Here is a 12062-nt window from a genome sequence, read left to right on the forward strand (position 1 = left end):
CAATCTCCCCACCTCTCTCTTTTGTCACTGGTTGGATAATGTGCACTGGACAGAGTCTCAACAACTCCTTATGGAAGTACAATCAGTCTCAAGATGGAGGCCTGCCTTATGACTTACACTCCCCTCATCAGAGTCTTAGAGGGAGTTTAAGATGTGGGTTTTAATGCCACTGAGGACAATGTTAAAACCCTTTACGAGACCAATAGAAGCCAATGCAACATTTCGTAAAAAGGGACAGTGTAAGTCGTAGTGCAAGCTGAAATTGACCAGGGCACAACCTCTCCTACACAGGCCTATCAGGGTACAGAGTAATGGCCAGAGTGTCACGATAAGCACTTTGCACACCAGGTTCAGAGCTTCACCACAACAGACATACTGCAACAGAAACCGAGCAGCCCATGTATTTAGTTTTGTGTAAATAGTATCTTGAAATTGTATGGAATTGTCTGGAGAATACATGTTAAACTAAACAGGTTTTCACCTCTCCGCCTCACTCCCTCCCTCTCCTCTCTGTCTGTCATTGGAAAACTCCACACAAGAAAAGGCAGCGACAGAGGCATTTAGAAAATGTCAGCTCTTGCCCCTTGGGTTGCACCACATGTTGTGTTTGAGCAATAAACACGTATAAGCCTCCTGCTAGGAAAAGCTTCCTGAGTACAACCTCATCTCCCTGGCAGTAAAAGTAAATGTTGCTATTCATTTCTCGGAAATTAAGGGGGGAAAAAAAATAAGATGAGGGTCTGAAGCTTGGAAACTGCAAAGTGTTTAACGTGGCACAAAATAATGGAGGAAAAGTGAGACACTGTTTGCATCAGGCACTGAAAATAACTAGACGAAGGTATAAGAGAGCTGGAGGGGAAAAACCTATTGTTGGATCCCTGGTATGTGCTTGTCCGTGGCATGGGCCCATACAAAGTAGGGCAACCATATAGGGGGCGAGGGTAGGGGGCTTCATTTGCTTAGCAAAGGCAGAGCTTCAGTAAGGGGTTAGTAAGGGAGGGTCATTCACGGATGGCCAAGGCTTTTAAATGGTTGTTACCTGGAGCTGTTAAAAAAACGACAACAAAGAAAACAACAAAATCAAACAGAACATTAGAAAGGAACAAAAAAGTACAGCAGCGCAGTGATATTCAACCATTTCTGTTTTCACTCAAACTCATTCACAACACATCTATGCATGTCACAGCTGTCTTTTCTCAGTTAACAGGGAATTCACTTATTCCCACATTGCCACATATTTCACTTGTAATGCGAAACATAGTTTAACTGAGGCAACATAAAAACGACACAACACATACCAGCATTTAGGAACTTAAAATGACAAAGGAATAAGCTGATATGGACAAGTGAGACAAAATATGTGGAATAAGAGCAGCAGCGTGGGCTGTGGAGACTCTTACAGTTGAGATCCATGTACCAGGCATCGTTGCCGTACTGGTACTTCCAGATGGTCTGGCCGATGGAGCAGAGCAGAGAGATGGCCAGCAGGCAGCCGAACAGCACCAGGATCTGGAAGTTGGTGATACGCTCCACGTTGGACAGCTTCAGAGGAGGCCGAGTGGAATTCTGGGTAATATATGACAATTGAGTTATGTTAAAAGAATATCATAATAATTAAGAAGTAAAACCAATGGTGACGTTCTCTACATCGGCTTTCAAAACAACGCGAGATAAAGTGTGGTAAGGTGACCACTTTTAACACAGTGATTAGGAACATGACATTTTTGGTGGTGACGCACATGCATTGTAGCGTGTTTTTTAAGTACTTTAAGTTATTTATTTGATTTATTTGCACAAAATAAGTAAGTCCGCACCAAAATGATAAACAATAAATAACATTAAGTATACAGCAACTCACCCTACTGAGCTTTGTCAGGTTAATTAATCTTTAACCCTAATATGACCCTCACAATGCTATGCAGATTGTGCTTTACCTGCATGAGCTTGGTGTCATGTCCGGTGTAGACCACCACACCGTGCACCCACTGAGTGTTCCTGAGCTGGCCTCCTCTCAGTAAGATCTGGTCTGGACCCAGTGGGATTGTACTGCAGTAAAGAAACACAGCATTGTCATTAGTACACAGAGAAATAAGCTCATACAAGTTGGTCTAATGGTAAAGACATTAATAATGACAATTAATTATCTTATTTTGCAAGACAACAAACAACAAGCCTTCCAATGTGACCTTAAATCAATGAGTGCTGACCTTACATACGATCACTGCTTTTACATAAACCTTTCTGATTCCTTACTGATGAATATGCCATTTCTAAAAAATAATAAAAATGGTATCACCAAAGAATCTATACTGACAGGGCTTTTACGACACAGATATTACACAACAACAAGTACTAGACAATATGTGTGTTGTGATGCTGTGAAAGACTTGTTATTGTCCATTATATTTATATAGACACAGTATTAAAAATGTGTCACCCAATTAAAATTCAAATGCATTTTCCCATTTAGAGTATAACTCTTAATTATACATTTGAATCTGTGTGTACATGTAATAATTGGAAAAAAGTATTTGAAAAAGATTTCCAATCAATATGAAAACACAGCTCATCAAACCATACACAAAGTGCTCCTGGTAACAATGCCCTTTCAGAAAAGTGTCCCAAACTCCTTGAATGGAGCCATCAATAATAAAAGCAGGCATACAGCATATAACTCATTTTCTGTACAATGGAAAATCCTCAAAATAAATATCTCACTGAGGCAGGTGCTTTTATTTGTTTAGCAGACGTACTAAAGAATCCCTAAAACCTGATAAAGCGGGCTCTGCTCCTGGCTAATGGTTTATTGAGTTGGTAAGAGGGGCAGAGAGCCAGGCATGGAGCTCTGCGACTGGGCCCACCTGTGTCCTTCGAGGCGGAGGTTCCCAACAAACTCGTACAGATGGCGGTTCGGGCTCTCACACTCCATTTTCCCAGAGAGACGCATCAGGCTTTCAATGTCCCGTATGTCTGAGGTCACTCGGAGACCCTGTTGAAGTCATTAGAGCAGTGTTTTCATTTTTAATCAATGTGTGTATCGTTTACTTCTCAGAATATAACACTTCTTCCTCATTGTAGGGGCAGTAACTTGTATGAAAAATAAGAAAATAGACAATCACCTGTCGGATTTTAAGGTTTGTTTCTCCATCCAGGTTAGATGTTTCAATGTAGCACATTCCCTGTGGTTCACTGTAGTGGAGGGAGAGGATATAGACACTTGGAGTAGTAATACAAGATGAGTACTGCTATTTATTCAAACATTATTATATCTATCCTCAGCTGTTCAAAATGACAATTGTATATAATATTGTATCAATATAATAAACTCTTCTGATTATTTAACAATCATAACTTCTCACTTTCACTTTTAATTTCAGCCTATTTTAAAACAGAATATTTATATAAGACTAGATCAATGCAAGCAAAGATGTGCATGTCAGCCTGAAGGCCACTCGGGTACAAAAAGCGGAAGTTACCCACTTAATGTACACTAAATATAAGATTAAAACAATTCTTAGCTGCTACCCTAGAGGTGAACCGTCTTAAATACACTGCTAAGGGAAGAGGAGACAGTGCCAGAAGAGGAATTTGTCAGCGAGGAAGCATGCCGAGCACAACAAACAGAGCAGACAAACGGCCTCTGACAGACTCTGGGCACGGGGACAGAGAGGGAGAGCATAACGGTGCTTAAGGTGAGCTGGGCCTCTGGTTAGCTGCTCTCTTTATAGAGTGATTTATTCATACTCAAGGCTGGTCCAAACACAAGCAGGGTGAAAAGGAAAAGGAAAAGGAGATCTGGACACTGAAGCCCTACTGCAGTCAATAAGAGGTTTGGAATCAGGCCCTATTACCCATGAAATGAGAGCTTTGTTTCATGTAAATGAGCAGAAGTCTGAAGCCATGGCCAGGAAATGAATTATAAATCTACTTTGAATTGAAAATTTGAATTCAAAGACTATTTTCAACTTCATATCTTGTAAAGTGACAACATGCATACTGTCACATGAGAACAAAATTACTTTGTTGCATGCAGGGTGCCATACAAGCCATGCAAAGGGAAAGAATGTGGAAAATCTGTTCACACTCAATAAAAAGGATGTGAAAAAAGGATGTGAAAAAAGGAGCATGAACCTGTGTTGTAATACTAGATGTCTCCATTCACTCTGAGCGGCCACACATTAAAAAGGGTCTACTGTGGTTGGGTCTTTTAAGAATACAACACAATCAAATGACTGTATAAACCAACACTATTATGGCTGCCAAACCACGATGTAGAGGAAAAGTTGAACAAAGGGAAGGAACACTCATTGACTGTGGCACTGTGACAATATCTGGTTCTTTCTTTCCTCTAGTCTGTAAAATAAACTGTAGTGTATAGAGAGAAGGGCTAAGATGTCTGGTCACACTTGGTACACACACTCCCCATCTCTCCCATGACTGCTTTGTTGTGAATGTTGCTGGTTTTCTGACCTGGACGACAGTATGACGAGGTCAGCCGGCAGGTGATCCCCGTTTGAAGCTCTGAGCACTTCCCCAACGGCCACCTGATTTTACCAACCACGCACCAGCAGGGGGCGAGAGAGAGGAGGTGGGGCAGTTGTTCGCCCAGGAGAGGAGAGGATAAGAAAATAAAACACAGACAGAAAACACGTAAAAGGGAAGAGAGAAAAAGAAGAGCACAACGATCAGTCCTGTGTGACCAGAGGGTTGGTCATCTGTTCTCCTTTTCACAAAACCATTTAGAAAAACATGAAACTGTTAAGTTGATGATACAATTCTCATGGTATACACAAATATTACATCATGACCAAAGTAATGATGTGGGAACTTGCAAGTAGATTTTTGGCATTGTCCGTATTTTTTTAGATATCTTAAGAAATCTACATTTGACATTCTCTTAAAGAGGGATAAAGAATCGATGTTAGTTTAATAGCAGGACCAAATGTTTTTTTGAAAAGGTGAAGGAGGTAGGTGTGTTGACATGACTGATCAATCCTAATTCAATATCACATTACCAGCCTCCCACCTAGAGAAATGATGGTTGTCACAACAAGATACGAAAGTACAATTAGTGGACTGGAAAAGTTGTGTATAACGAAAGGTTCTGATTTTATTTCCAATGCAGGATTGTAGCCACTTGGCTCGTTGTATGGTCAAACCATCACTTCTTAAGGAAGAGCTGAGAGAGCAAGGGCAAGAGAAGAAGGGCGGAGTTTCCACAGTGTGGCATTAGGTTGGACTCCTATACTTGGACGACAAATTGACAGCATCCGCAGGAAATAAATCACCGCCATTTACTTTAATAATATTGCCCACTTCAACCTGTGAAAATAAATTGGTTACTGCTGTGCCTCTACAACTGCAACAAATACACAGCTGGTGAGAGAAATGTAAGGCAGTGAACATAGTACAGACACCGCAGGAGTCTTCTTTAAGTTAATGATCAACCTTGCATAACAGGTGCAAGCACTTAGCCTATCCCATCATTCAGAAACTTGAGGGGAAAAAATTATGTTAATGCATATCATACAACTACAAGCTCACCATTGCTATACAAGATGTCTGTTATATTCCTAGATCATTTATTTTTCTTCAGCTAATAAGGTAACATTTAACATCTATTAAGAATTGTGCATGAAAAATCTCAGATTAATGGCAGCAGTGACATAAAAAGCAGCCTGAAATGCTGAATAATGACATAATTGAAGATCAAAGAGAACGACATCATTACGTGTTTTGTCAAAAAGAAGTGAGCTTAAAGGGGACCTATCATGCAAAATGCACTTTTGTACGTCTTTTATACATGAATATGTGTCCCCGGTGTTCCAGTGTCAGAAAACACAACCCTCTCTATTTTCCTCCATACCCAAATCTCTAAAAAAGGGGCTGCAACAGATCTGATAAAAACTGATCCAGATTTGAACACTGTCCTGACGTCAGGACAGTGGCGCTACGGCTATTGGGCCAACTCCACCAATCAGGAGGAGACAGCCACGGCCATTGCCGTTCGAAAGCGCTGGAGACGCTGTAGTACATATGCCAGGCCTGTAGATGGTGCTGTTCTCACTGAATCTGCCCTTGCAAAAACAGAGCTAAAAAATGTCAAATTGAGCGAAATGAGGCATGGCTAAAATGCATGATCTGTTTGGTATTTTGAAAAAAAAAAAAGTATAAATATGCCTTATATAGGTATGGTCCTACACTATATTATTCAAATATAGCATGATAGGTCCACTCTAAGTAGGAAGAACCTGTGTAAAAAAACTCGCCTGGGTTATCATGTCACTCAAATCAAATTTACAATGCTTACAAGTTTATAACAGCAGGGAGGACAAACGTTATGAACAATAATTAAACATCTTGTTTTCTACAGTATAAAAATGTAATACAGCTGAAAAATAGGGTAACATGAAATCATCATCATCATCAAATAATGAATTCTGATGTAGGTGTTTGTTGAAGACTAAACAGAAGAGAGATCATTTTGGCATCATTCAAGCTGCCCTGAAAGGGACTTGGAGAAGCTGCTTTTACAATATGCATGATGAAGATGTAAAACACATTCATTATTTAAAGCTACCCTTTTTAGAGTAGTTCTGTATATATAAAGACGAGGAACATTCACATTCCAGCAAGAAACTCCCTGATTTTCTCCTTGCATGAACCAAGTCAATGCATCAATACTTTATGTTGTTAGTTACAGAAACCCTGCGTCATTGCCTCTGATTCTAAAAATTTATATTTAAAACAGTTAAGATTCAATTCCTGTAACAATGAATACCCCCTAAACCTCATTCTATAGCATTTATCATGGACTGCAACCTTTATCTCATTTGATTTTAGTATAGCATGCTGAATTGTGTCTTAAAGGTCCCATGTCATGCTTTTCTGGTTATTACTGCATGGAAAGGGCCCGCTGAACGGACCTCTGTCGCCTGTCAGCGCAACTTAAAATGATGCTGTTTAAAAACATAAAAAATAAAGGGCGGTGCCGGCCGTCAGCGAACCGAGTCGGCCGCCACCGGCCTGCTGACGACCGGCCGTTCTGTGATTCTCCAGAACACACAGATGGCCAGTCCGCCCCTGGGTGGAGGTGAAGGGAATGAGCACTTTCACAGCCTTCTTGGCGAGGTGGGGGAACTCGGTCTCCACAGACAGCCAAAAGTGTGCAAGTGACACTTTACCCGTTATTTTTTTCTCACGCTGCGCCTCCCCTGAAGCTCTCTGGCGCCCCCCCCAGGGAGGCGCGCCTCACACTTTGAAAACCGCTGCTCTAATGGATGAAGCAATATTTCTGTAATGCCTGGTGTTTTTTTCCTTCTAAAATGATTTCATTATGGGGAGAACGAGGAAGCTTCTCTTTGTCCTCCAGCAACGCCTCCTAATCACCACGCCCACATGTGAACGAGGGGTTAATTAGCGGCTGGATACTAAAGGGGTCAGGGGGGGGGGGTGTTTGCACATGTGTGTGTACAGTATGTGTGAGATTTCTCTAATTGACAACAGCACACGAGATGGAAATGTGCTCGAGATGAGAAACATGTGGGCTGGTGAAATTGACCATTAGTGACACATTGTGGGTAAATACCTTCTCCCAGTGCACGATCTCCCAGGCACCGTTCCTCAGAACTGTGTGATAGAGAAGAGAGAGAGAGAGAGAGAGGGAGAGAGAGAGAGAGAGAGAGGAGAGAGAGAGAGAGAGAGAGAGAGAGAGAGAGAGAGAGAAAGAGAGAGAGAGAGAAAGAGAGAGAAAGTTACAGCAAGAGACAAAGAGGGTTAGGAAAATGAGAGGCATGGTACAGTGAGAGATCAGATTTATGAAGGATTGAAGGAGAACTAGTGAACCAACAACACACAGGTTTTTATATTACAAGAAGAAAATGTTTTCAATACCTTGACATTCCTTTCTGTTGACAATACCATCAGCATTGTGTCGTTTCTGTAAGGAAAAAAAAACACAATTTATCCTCTAATATACATGAAATAAAAAAGCAACAACAAACGTACAATTGAGCTGAAACAACAGAAAATAATCATAAAAAGACCAATAGCCATGTTAATAAAAGCCTCAACGTATCCACCTTTTAAAGAAGACAAGGCCTCTTTAAAGGCTGACACCATATAGCACCACGTACTACGAAGTGGAAAGAGGAAGTCTAACGAAAAGTAACACTTCTCACTGACTGCAGAGTTTATGTGAACACTCTTAGAAGGACTATACAACCGTCCGTTTTCACAGACTCACATTATGCAGTAAACCATTTGAGTAATGAAGCTCAGCGCAAGTTCAACCAGGAAGACCGTCTCTACTCATTCATGTATTTCTATTCCCATGTTATTACTCTCTCTCCTCTCAATAAGTGACCGGGGGCGTCACTCTTCAGCTTAACCAATCACTTCGCTCTATTCCCAAGAGCCTATCATAGCGCTCTGTCAAACCTTTTAAATCTGCTCTTCCCTCTGACAGCTCTCATTCCAGGTGAATCGGCGCAACCCTCCTCCACCCTTTTCACCTCCTGTCCCTCTGAATCCAGGGTCAAGCTAAACCACTCCTCTTCAGACCGACCCAACTATCCATTCACCACCACTAGTGTCTAGACCGCAGGGGGGTTTCATCGGATCGGTTCTACCCTCCCGAATGATACTTCCTGCACAACGGGGCCTAATCGCCAAAATTACCATTGCATTCATTTGTGCATCTGCGCAATAAATATGTATTATTACATCAAAACCGTCTCTCCTGATTGAAATGCCGTTGTCCAATGACTCCTACAGTACCATGATAGCATGTCGTGGCCCAGCTATAACCCCAATAATCTTAAACATGTTCAAGCCCTAATCTACCCTTTATAACAAAACACTGTTGCTGTGCAATATTCGATTTATCAGATCTTTCACAGGAACAAACAGCATTCAATAATATGACATTATATATACAGTATATCTCAAAAGGGTCGCAACATGATCAACAACAGGTCACCAAACTGAAAGAGCATTTGCTGGAACCACATGCAAACATATGTGTGTGTGGAAAATGAAGTAGTCATTGATCATAGCCGTCAACAACAATTTAAATGTAAAACATTATGATAAATATGTTCAGGCCTTTCAGTCTGTTGACCATTTTTTGAGATGTGTATATATAATGAGATGTTTATTAATGTTGTGTGTGCTGCAAGAAGCCAGGGTTGATCAAAACTCTGCACAGCATCAGTCAATAAAAGGAGCCCGGCGATGTAGCTTTTTGCCATGACACTTCAGTTTACAATGAAACATCTTTCACTGCTGTAGATAAAGTTAAAATGGAACATCTACAATTCAACACAATGGAGCAAACTCCATCTGCGGATGAAGATCACGTGGTTAGATCAAAAGCCTCAGAATTGCTACTAAAATGGATTATGTGGTCTGATCATTTTTCCATTTAGCTTTACTGGACTACCAAATACATTAAGCTATTAAGTTACAGTTCATTTGAAAGATAATGATGTTGCGGATATGGAACTAATGCGAACAACTTTGGAAGGAGATGTGAATTAATGTGTGACTACATTTTATTCTCTTTGCTTTTTAAAGACTGTTTTTAAATGCCAGTTTATAATGTGTTTCTGCTGCAATATTTCTTAATGCTCTTAATGTCTCATTTTTGTAAAGCATATTGAATTGCCTTGTGTTGAAAGGTGCTACTTTATACAAATACACTTGCCTTGCCTTACATGTCCTTTCTACCACACACTGCATAGAATATGTTCTTGTCATCCATAATTGTCCGTCAAGTGGTATATTTGACACTGAAGTAATGTCCACGTAAATACTAACATTACCCTATAGGTGCTGTTTGAGACTTCATCTTAAAACTAATCAGCATTATTTCCCTCGCGTCTCTCTTGTTTGTTGAACGGTCATGCAATCAACTGTGACTCCAACAGCTGATTCCAAGGGACAGCTTGTCAACTAGCATCACGCTGAGTAATAATGTGTTGCTGAGTCTGTCTCATATAAATAATCACTGTTTCACATGTGCTGCTGTACTTGATTAGTGAGGAGAGGACGTATCTACTCATGTCCGCGCGCTAATAATCTGTTTACTTTGAAGATCTATTCAAATGTAGTCTAATTGTAAGGCAATTTGAGGCTAATGTGGGGAATTTGGCACACTGTACTGTACTTTTCAAGAGGGGAAAAAGTGTTCTTGTTGACTACTACAAAACAGAGCAGCTGAAGTGGGATGCATCAATACAAAGCTGTTACGGCTGGACGGCGAGGTATATATCGGACCCAAATGCAGCAACCCGTTGGTTGAATCAAACTCCTTTATTTACGGAGGGGGGGAAACAGGAAACAAAGACAGATCTAGACAGGACAAAATAAAACAGACAGATCGTGACACAAAGCTGAGCACTGTATTAACTGTCTTTAAACAGATTTCTCCAAGGAGCTGTGGACTGTCACAAAAACATCTAATGCTACGTGTGATACTGCTGCAGTCCAATGAACCTACGTATATAGTTTCCCCACAACTTTGTAATATTTTCAACATTTCAAATGGCACACTGATTCAGTTTAATGCAATAATCGGTTTTCTGATCATGAAACACAATATATATAAACAGGGGCTTGTTCAATGGAGGCGCACACTGAATTAATCATCTAACAAGTGCATGTTTTTATTCCCAATTCACCTTCTCCTGTTCTGTAGCTTATTCATTTATTCATTTCTTTTGATAACTCCCTCTCTTTCTGGGAAGTTGACATCAGTCCTTTCCTTAGAAGTGTTTTTTTTTTTTCCTACACCAGTAGATGATGTTGTTTCTTTAACACTCCTCTGGACTCCCGCCTACATTCCTGCATGCAGATGTCTTTGGCGATCATCTTGTTTCATTACATCATCATCATATCTGGAATCCTTCAATTCTTACCAAAAAATATGAAGCATTTAAAAAAAGGCGTGTACTTTCCTGAACACACTGCTGTTAAGGTTTCATTATTTGTGCTTCTCATGATTAATACAAACACAAGAACACGTATCATTGACACAAGAAAATACATCACAATACTCCATAATATATATATATTATTAAATACTCTGAACCAGCGTTTCCTCCAGGGGGGCATCTTGCCGTCACTTGACGCCCTGAACTCGAGCTGAGGGCGTCCAAAACAAATAATAATTTGAGAGAAGATCGAGAGTTTTTATAGCTTGAAATGACGAAAAGGAAAAAGGACAAGGACATTCCTCTGTCCGGCAAAGGAGTCACTCTGGTGGGATTCTTTTCGCCGCCAGCAAAGCGTGTTCCTGTGATGGAAAGTGTACTGCCGGCGAGCCTCGACAGCAAGAGCCGGAGCCTCGCAGCGGCGAAACTGAGGCTCCGTGGTAAACTGTGGTAAAATGAAGAGCCGTTTAGGAGCCGAAAGAGCCGGCTCTTCTTAGTGAGCCGAGCCAAATGATCCGGCTCACTAAATACTAATACTCAAAGAGATAGTATCTATAAAGGGACGGCTCAATTCAAAATTCAAGTCACGTGACACGACGTGACGTCACCCCCCCCCGCTCTCGGGGTGACGCCCCTCTCAGCCCTGGTCTGGCGGAAACACTGCTCTGAACCCTTAAGCTGTATCTGCTCTCTAGGATTTGTCCACTCTTAAGTCTCCTCTATAGCTATTATACTTCATTTCCTCTCTGTCGTCCATTAACAGACTTCTTTTCAGGCTCCAGTTGAATCAAATGGTTCTTAATATCCCTGCAGCATTCTGTAGTGTCTAATGAATTGTCTGGCTGCATCTGTGGCGTCAGACTTTTACCAGCTGCACTATGCCCAGAAAACAAGTTTGCTGGTAGAGACCTTTATAAAGCTCATTCATCATCCCCTGTCAGCTAATTTCATTCACCCGTACAATATCTCTTCTGGCGATATAGACCGTCCTCTATTCATAAATGTATAGTAGGAGAGAAATGTATTTATATACCTTACTCCACAACTTTTCCTGCCTCTCACCCCCCTCTCATATTCTCTCTCTGCCTCTCTCGCACCTTCTGTCCCAATGGTACAAGAAGAAAAGGC

General features: G+C 41.0%; 1 protein-coding gene across 4 annotated transcripts in view; it reads right to left on the minus strand.

Moving 5' to 3' along the window:
* The window catches only part of atp8a1 (ATPase phospholipid transporting 8A1), a 107262-nt gene that overhangs the window by 66545 nt on the left and 28655 nt on the right, over positions 1-12062 (minus strand). For 2 of the 4 annotated variants that reach the window (XM_034139606.1, XM_034139592.1), the window contains exons 5-12: positions 7894-7939; positions 7589-7629; positions 4471-4544; positions 3120-3189; positions 2862-2989; positions 1935-2046; positions 1401-1566; positions 1040-1045 (exon numbers count right to left, since the gene is read on the minus strand). In XM_034139606.1, coding sequence (XP_033995497.1) covers positions 1040-1045; positions 1401-1566; positions 1935-2046; positions 2862-2989; positions 3120-3189; positions 4471-4544; positions 7589-7629; positions 7894-7939 — 643 coding nt within the window. The remainder of the gene's footprint in view (positions 1-1039; positions 1046-1400; positions 1567-1934; positions 2047-2861; positions 2990-3119; positions 3190-4470; positions 4545-7588; positions 7630-7893; positions 7940-12062) is intronic. The other 2 variants (XM_034139615.1, XM_034139599.1) reach the window with 1 other exon arrangement.

The sequence above is a fragment of the Trematomus bernacchii genome, unplaced genomic scaffold (assembly GCF_902827165.1).
Source record: "Trematomus bernacchii unplaced genomic scaffold, fTreBer1.1, whole genome shotgun sequence".
Taxonomy (NCBI): Eukaryota; Metazoa; Chordata; class Actinopteri; order Perciformes; family Nototheniidae; genus Trematomus; species Trematomus bernacchii.